The 8122-nt window shown below is 52.7% G+C and overlaps 1 protein-coding gene across 1 annotated transcript; it reads right to left on the minus strand.

The window, feature by feature from the left end:
• Positions 1-4972: 4972 nt before the first annotated feature.
• Positions 4973-7877, minus strand: LOC119099767 (uncharacterized). The gene is made up of 6 exons (XM_037222829.1): positions 7864-7877; positions 7313-7415; positions 6960-7100; positions 6411-6530; positions 5666-5869; positions 4973-5213 (listed from the first exon to the last, which is right to left on the minus strand). Exons 2-6 carry the CDS (start codon positions 7409-7411, stop codon positions 5070-5072), a joined length of 708 nt encoding a protein of 235 aa, XP_037078724.1. The 5' UTR covers positions 7412-7415; positions 7864-7877; the 3' UTR covers positions 4973-5069.
• Positions 7878-8122: the final 245 nt, after the last annotated feature.

Consider the following 8122-nt stretch of genomic DNA (forward strand, 5'->3'; position numbering starts at 1 on the left):
GCATGACTGCCAGCAGTGCCGGCCTTACTCCGACTGAAACTGACCACAGATAGCGTATTGGTCTCCTTCGTTGATAGCATGCCGCTCCTGTTTGCCTGGCTGAGCTATTCAACAACACCTGCGGAGAGTAGATGCTCGTCCTGAAGACGATAAGCTTCGGGCACGCTGTGCGAGGCATGAGTGCATCGATGATCCATAGTCGGGTGCCAGTGTTCTTGCTGTGGCCGCAAGTCTGTTAGGCGCTTCAGCCAGGATAACCGCTCTCTGCCTGGCGAGTCAGAAGGTCGCAGTTTCCGTCCAGCGGTCTCTGACCCAGCTGACCCAGCAGCTGATCTGTGACCCCGCTGCCCAGCTGGAGGTCATCCAGGTCATCCTACAGCTGCAGGCCATCTACGGCATGCTGTCTCCGCTGCTGGCCGCCTTTATCACGTGCGGCGTCATCCTGCCGCGGACGAGCGCCTAAGGAGCCGACCCGCCCTAGAGGGACCCCGCGGACCCTTCCGGCTCTGTCCCCGGCCCGGGTTTGGCTGGGAAAAGGTCACGGCCGGCGGACGACAGTGGGCGCGTGTGGGCGACTTGCACAGGTGGGACATGTCTGCTACCACAGGATGTGCGTGCCCGCCAGCCGTGCGCGAGAGCGATCGGACTGTAACCGCCCTAATAGTTGCTGTTGGTGCAGCACTTTGGGTAGCACTAAACGAATTAGACAGACGTATCATTGGACACCAGGTGGTGCGACAAGTACTGCTCAAGGGACTGTTCGTTTGTGTAACGAGAGGGCGGCTGAGCATCAGAGGCTTCGCCTGGATGTCGTGATCCTGGATGTCGTGTTCCCCATGCAGACCTGATTTACGAAGCTTGATTCAGTGGACGTCTTTTACGATAATGCCGATTTTTCGAATCCAAAATGCATGTTTGTGCAAACAGCAATGTTCGAGAATCATGTGTGGTACGTATCAGTTGGTCTCATTTGACGATGTATGGTCGTAAAAATGGTTGTTTATAAGCATACATTTCCAAGTCTGCAGAAGCCTAAGGCCATGTCACAGAAAACGTAGACAGGTGCTCACGGAAGAAATAATCTGCGCGATGTGGGCGGACATTTCTTAACCTGCCTGGGAGGAGAAGGCGTGAGAAGGGGGCATGAGCCATTAGGCCCAGACTATTTCGTGTCTTTGTACGCGTGCAACATTGCCAGGACAAAATCGACCTCAACGCATCTTGCGTGTCAGCAGCATCGGCACTAGCCTTGCAAACCAACGCCTTATGGGTAGTGTCATCCACAGCACCACTGCGCAGCTGCGCTACCACTGCCTGTCGTCGGCCTGCATCGGTGCTGGGTCCTCCCACCACCGATCTGTAGACCCAGACCCCATCACCGATCTGTAGGCCCGGATCTCACCACCGGTCTGTAGACCCGGACCCCACCACCGACATGTAGGCCCGGACCCCACCACCGATCTGTAGACCCGGACCCCACCACCGACATACAGACCAGGACTCCACCACCGACATGTAGACCCGGACCCCACCACCGATCTGTAGACCCGGACCCCACCACCGACATGTAGACCCGGATCTCACCACCGATCTGTAGACCCGGACCCCACCTCCGATCTGTAGACCCGGACCAAACCAGCGGAGCACCTGACTGCGCTGATGCTGACCTGGCACACCCTCCTGATACATGCGATGACGTTATTGGCATGTGGATCGTCATAAACTGGTACGGGCTTTGACGCGGATGGAGGAGCGATGCTTTAATTCTCATGTCAGCAAATGTCTCATGCTACGCACAGTCGCTAACAAGATGGAGGTCAGGCATGTTTTCTGCGCTTTTTCGCTTTGCAAGACACTACTGACAGAAATATCCGGAAGGATGAGACATTGCAGGCTCTGCTGCTTGACGACCGTCTGTCGGTGTCGGAGGCTTAGACAACGTCGACTTGACTCATGCCACAGCAGAACAGTTGACGAGCTGAGGAACATCATGGATGGTGAAAACGCATCGCCGTTAATGAACCAGAAAGCTGGGCCTCTTCCGCCAAGGGTGTTATGAAACTTATGTGCTTGGATGTGTTTTGCAAGAACAAAAGGGTCGCTGAAACTCCCGAACTTGTGACGTCATCGTGCTGCTTTCGGATTTTGCATTCTCTTGTGAACGAAACAGATGGTGCGGATTGCTCCCATGGCTATTTGTGCCATTATGACCAGCACTGGGGTCGCACCTTATCGGCCGATTAACCTCTTACCACATCAAGCAGCGCAAAGCAGGCATAAGTGTTTATGAACTGTCTTTAGACGGGTAACAGCAATCGGTGATGTTGCTCAATGCAAAAATGTTAAACATTTAACCGGAAAAACGTGCCGTTTGGCGCCAACACGATTCAATAAAAGATGCCCATAACAGCAAATATCATGGCCGGGGACAAATGTGGCATTTTCATGGAGTGAATCGATGAGGTGTCTGCCAAACGCCTCGCATTTGCGCAAAAATTCGGGAGGCAGCAGGCCTTGCACAAGAACGCCTAGAGTGGTTTCGATAAGTTAGAAGACAAGCCTGAGAGTGCAGTACCGAACGCTGGTTACTCAAAACGTGTCATGAGGAGTTAAGCGTCATGAAGTTAGTGCTACGGCATAAGCTCCTACCGACAGGAGTGCTACGGCGTAACCTCCTACCGACAGGAGTGCTACGGCAAAAGCTCCTACCGACAGGAGTGCTACGGCACAAGCTCCTACCGACAGGAGTGCTACGGCATAAGCTCCTACCGCCAGGAGTGCTACGGCAAAAACTCCTACCGACAGGAATGCTACGGCATAAGCTCCTACCGACAGGAGTGCTACGGCATAAGCTCCTACCGCCAGGAGTGCTACAGCAAAAACTCCCACCGACAGGAGTGCTGAAGCAAAAACTCCTACTGACAGGAGTGCTACAGCAAAAACTCCTACCGACAGGAGTGCTACGCCATAAGCTCCTACCGACGGGAGTGCTACGGCATAAGCTCCTACCGCCAGGAGTGCTACAGCAAAAACTCCCACCGACAGGAGTGCTGAAGCAAAAACTCCTACCGACAGGAGTGCTGCAGCAAAAACTCCTACCGACAGGAGTGCTACGCCACAAGCTCCTACCGACGGGAGTGCCACAGCAAAAACTCCTACCGGCAAGGGTGCTACAGCAAAAATATATAGTATAAATCACTGGCGCCGGCTTTATAGCTGATGGGGAAGTGGGCTCTTAGGCTTTAAAGCCCACACGGAAGTCGCTGTAAAGCCGCCATAAAGCCACATGGAAGCCGCTGTAAAGCCGCCATAAAGCCGACACTGTGCGGTACTACTGGTGCCTGATCGACATATAGGCCCATATAAACTCAGGGGTCCTCGATCAGTGCAAAGGGCCCTTTGACAATCATTTGAGGTACCTGCATATTTACCCGCAGCCCGGGGCCCCTGGATATGGCTTTCACCAGTCCTTCGTGCCCTTAGACCTTACCATCGGGCCCTTGATCGTCGGATACGGTGGACGCTCTAGGCTCTTTGTGCCTCCTCGAACACTGTCTCTGGCCGACTCGGTGCCCTTGCCAACACAGGACGCCGTTAGGCTCTGTCAGGTGTTGACGCTGGAGCCCCAGCTAATGTAAACGGCTGTCTCCGGCTTTCTCCCTGCCTGGGAAATGGCCCCTCAGGCCCATGCGGCCACGGAGCCGACTGTGCGTTACTGCTGGCGTGTGACCGACAGATAGGCCCATATCGACTCAGGGCCCCTGATCGGTGAGCAGGGCACTCTGAATTGCCTTGGAGTGCCCGGCTTTGTGGGTCGGGGCTTCTGAATGCGATGTCCGACCGGCCTTTCGGTCCCTCGGGCCGTCAAATCGGGCTCTTGGTCTTATGTTCCGAGAGGCCCGAATGGCCCCTCGGAGCCTTAGAATGGAGTCACGTGCCTCTGTGCCCCCCTACCTGCGGCACTGGGTCAATATGAGGTCAGTATAGAAAATTATAGCCCTCATAACTTGTGAAGGTACGGCAAGTCTCGTGAGTGCTGCCGCAGTGTGCCATTATGTCTTACAGCTGCATTCACTTCCTTTGGGCAACCTTTAAACCTTGCACGGTCTTTTAACATGTAGCGGAATGGTTTTCAACACATATTCCGGCAGGGGTTGACGGGTTTGGCGTGAAACACCTTCTACAGTATAAATACCGCAGGCACTTATTCCGAGAACGAGAGCGTAACAGAGACGAAAATCGAATCCATATTCGTTGTAGTTACCACTGTGGAATACTGAGAGAGGAAAAGGTAATTGATCTTAAGCAGTTGAATTCTCCTTTCCACCAGTCGATGCTCTTTTTGAGAACTCAAAACTTGTCAAACAGTTTTTCTGGTGGCACCTTGCATATGGGAGCCGCCGAAGCTATGCGAGGCCCGTCAGCCACACCACCGCCTTCCAATTCACATCTTCGACGGTTTACTCTTGTAGCGGCTGTCGTGCCGATCCGACCTTCACACAGCTGACAGGTCACTGCCGCAGCTGGCCGGCCCGGTCACATTCGGAGCTGGTCCGCCCTGTGGCTTCCAAACCGCTCAGCAAACGGTGGTGGCCGAGCTGGCAACCGATGCGCATCAAACTGACCGCAAATGGCAGCTTGCCATGCACTGGTCCTCGTCAGAACCAGCCGGTGTCCGATGGCGACCGGGCAACTAGCTGACCGGAACACCGTAGCCGGAACAGCAACCGTTGTGGGGCAACAGGCCGTTTAACTACTCCGCGCTCAACGATACAGAATCTGGACGGCCGTGCTTGCAACATGAAAGCTCACATCAGCACTGTCAGCTCACTTGCTATGCGCATGTAAGAGCCGTAACAGACATTTGTGCATTCTATTCATAGCAGCAATGTTTCAGCTGATCATCAACAGCACCGCATTAAGAAATAAAATCTAAGTCCCCACAAATGCACCACCAAAATAACGCGACCGAGTGTGCTACGAGCGTAAGGCAAAATCCTTAATCTAAACAGGACCAGCTACAGCTTCAGTGGCCACAACTGATATTTCAACCATTCCTTTGCTCGCCGCTAGAACGGCGTATCGCCGGCCATGAACGACATTATGATTGTCTGAAAGGTTTCATCCGCATTGATTGCAGGGTTCTGCTCCTGCAGCGACGGTAAGTAGCCATCCCGGAATTCCTTCTTCATGCAAGACTCCACCTTGGCCCTCTGTAACGCAAATCACCCATTAGCAGTGTTTCAACACCCTTCTCCGACCACAGGCCTGAGGTGGCCGTCACCAACGGTTTCTTTTCTGCTGCAACCTGCAGTTCAACGTCGGCCGTGCACAAGATATGGTGAAAATACGTTGACACTGGACCGAGTTAGGCCATGAAAAGGGTGCTTGAAAACAAGGTGCGGTGTGGTCGGGACTGCGATGTTCGATGCGAAAGGAACGAAAGGAAACGCCTCCTATTACATACACAGTCCAACGGTTTTTCCGCACAGAATGTAAAGTGGCGCCGTTACACCACCCGAGTAAGTCCTCCTGCACTGTGGATTGTGCGAGCTCTCACTGACGAAGGAATAGTTTCATTTTGTTGATGGGGTGTGCAGTACCTGAACCATAAGGCAAACCAATGTCGATCACACTGAGGAAGTGGGGGGGGGGGGGGACACACCTCAAAACACTCGAAGAAGGCCTTCTGCCTGCCGAATTCTGGTGTGCTCGGAGGCTTATCAACCATTGAGTTCGGCAGGCAGTTGGCTAAGTCGTTACACTGATCGACTGCTTCCTGAAGGTCCTCGTCCAGGCTTTTCGGCAGACCCAAGCTAGCGATAGCCACCTTTATGGAAAACGCGTCAATGCGGTTTTGGGCGTCCGCCTGAAAAAGAAAAAGGCCGGGTCAAGAAGACGAGATACGTTTCTATTCTCGGGCAGGTCATGTGCCTAAAAGTGAGTAGTAAATCACCCATACCAAGTCACAGTGGCATTGCAAGAGCTAACTTGTGGCTTCAACACTAGTTGTATATATATATATATATATATATATATATATGTATATATATATATATATATACATATGTCGTGTTTTACGCCATCGTGATGTGGTATATCATATCCCATTTACGCGGTTCTGTTCCGGTCCAGCAATATCAGAACACGCTACCAGACAGCGGACTGATGCTTATGGTGTCATAGTCTCAAGCGAAGTACTGGACACAGTACAATAGTATGTCATTCGAATGACTCGCTGCAAACGCGGAGACAGGGATGACTGACAAAGAGTACAGCACGAAGGGAAACAAACTAAGCGGAAAGGTGAGGGTAGCATTTACCAATATGAAGCCATCTTTAGAAATTTGGCCGCTGGGCAAAATGACGCATAATTGTCTCTATACTGTCCGCTCGTTTCTTGTACTCACGAATTTCAGCTCCTTCAGCACACAGCCCAATCTTTCAATCATCTCGGAGATCTTGCTTCCAGTATCTTGCAATTGTTGGGAGCTGAAGCTGCTGACAGTAGATCTCTTGCGTCGGGACCCCTGCGAAGGCGATGACGGAGTTAAAAAATGACGAACATATAATCCAAATGCAACGCTTGTGCAAGTACTTTGGGCTGGGAATTCTGTGACTGACTGAGGACGCGTGCCATCACATGCTCCCGCGAACTGAGTTTGCATACAAGCCCCACGACGTGTTCTACATACTGGCTCCCTTTCGTAAGACCCATGTAGCGCCCTCTCCTCCTATCAACTCGGAGCACTGTAACATATAACCTCTGCCCACTAACAGCGATAGGTTGAACACACGGACACCTGCGCTGTAGCCCCGGCCGACACCCCCTGTTTCTGCCCGCTTTGACAGTTCCTGTCTGCTATGGCAGCTGGTGTCCGCCAGGCCTGACGGCTCCCACCTGCCCGTTAGTCGCATTTGTCTGTTCTGACAGCCAGTGCTCGCCAACATCTACTAACCCCGATTCTGACGATGGCGTAGTACTGCGCCAGCAGCTCACTCTGCATGACCGGATCATAACCCTTGCACGTATCAATGGCGGCAAGAATCTTCCCCCTGAAGGCAGCCATTACGCTCTCGCCGAAGCAGCCGTCGGCCATCTGGGGATACGAGACCACCGCGATCATGTTACTGAGAGCTCGGTGGGACAGTAAGATGATAAACCGCATCACTTGCCCAGGCGAAACTGACACCGTGAAAACGAACACCCGGCAACGAGGATGCCACAGCCGGTGCTGGTCTTCAACTGAGCACATTCCGGCATACAAAAGACATTGTGCCATCGACCGGCAGCCAGTCTGCTAGCATTGACCTTCCTCTTGGCGAACTTGGTGATATACGGCTCCGATATAAACGCGGATACCGCAGAGAGGCATGCCAAAGCCACGATGTTGATCTGGATCAGCTTCATCGCTCTGGAAAACAGGAAACACATAATGATAATGCATGTCAGCTCGGTGACAAGGAAAAAAGTATCGCATGATGGTGATAAGCAACTCTCACACAGCTTATATGCACATTATCGTGCGTGCCTCGCATGCTGCCAAGGCACAATACCATGACGTAAAGCTCATAGATTGCTTGAGAACCATCGTGACATTGCCTTGCACCATGTTATTTTAAACTCAGATGATGTCTCAGAAGCATGAATGTATGATGAGAAACTCACAGAACATGCTAATTTTTAGATTCTGGAAAAATATAATCCATGTTGCAGCTGCAAACCAGTTGCAGTTGCAGTCCCGAGTCTGTCAGCGAAATAATCTTTTTGTCTGAGGCTCCGACCGCGGCCCTACCGCAGTCCTACCTGCCGGAGCTGGGATGCTCTCCCTGTCGGAGATGGGAACAATAGATTCAACCCACCTGTCCTTCGGTACGGCCGTTGGTATCTGTGGGGCTCCGTGGTCTCCGCTCGTATTTATACGGGCCGCCTGGAATCCGGCGGCGCTCAGCAACCGCGGCATGATCAGTGATATCACGAGCGAGCACCCGAGCGAGCGAGCGAGCGTTGTACTGGTGATCGTATCACCGGAGCGCGCCTGCTCTCCGGCGCGAGCACAGCCGGGGTGCTTGTTCGCAGGGCAAGTTATACCATAAATATTGTTTAAACAGTCCGTAGCCA

This window comes from Pollicipes pollicipes, unplaced genomic scaffold (assembly GCF_011947565.3).
Source record: "Pollicipes pollicipes isolate AB1234 unplaced genomic scaffold, Ppol_2.1 Scaffold_4881;HRSCAF=5763_pilon_pilon_pilon, whole genome shotgun sequence".
NCBI classification, from domain to species: Eukaryota; Metazoa; Arthropoda; class Thecostraca; order Pollicipedomorpha; family Pollicipedidae; genus Pollicipes; species Pollicipes pollicipes.

Coding starts and splice junctions, on each gene's coding strand:
- LOC119099767 (XM_037222829.1), bottom strand. CDS start 7,411: ATGAAGCTGATCCAGATCAACATCGTGGCTTTGGCATGCCTCTCTGCG. Junction 7,101..7,312: donor CCAAGTTCGCCAAGAGGAAG/GTCAATGCTAGC, acceptor TCGTATCCCCAG/ATGGCCGACGGCTGCTTCGG. Junction 5,870..6,410: donor TGCTGAAGGAGCTGAAATTC/GTGAGTACAAGA, acceptor TTTCTTTTTCAG/GCGGACGCCCAAAACCGCAT.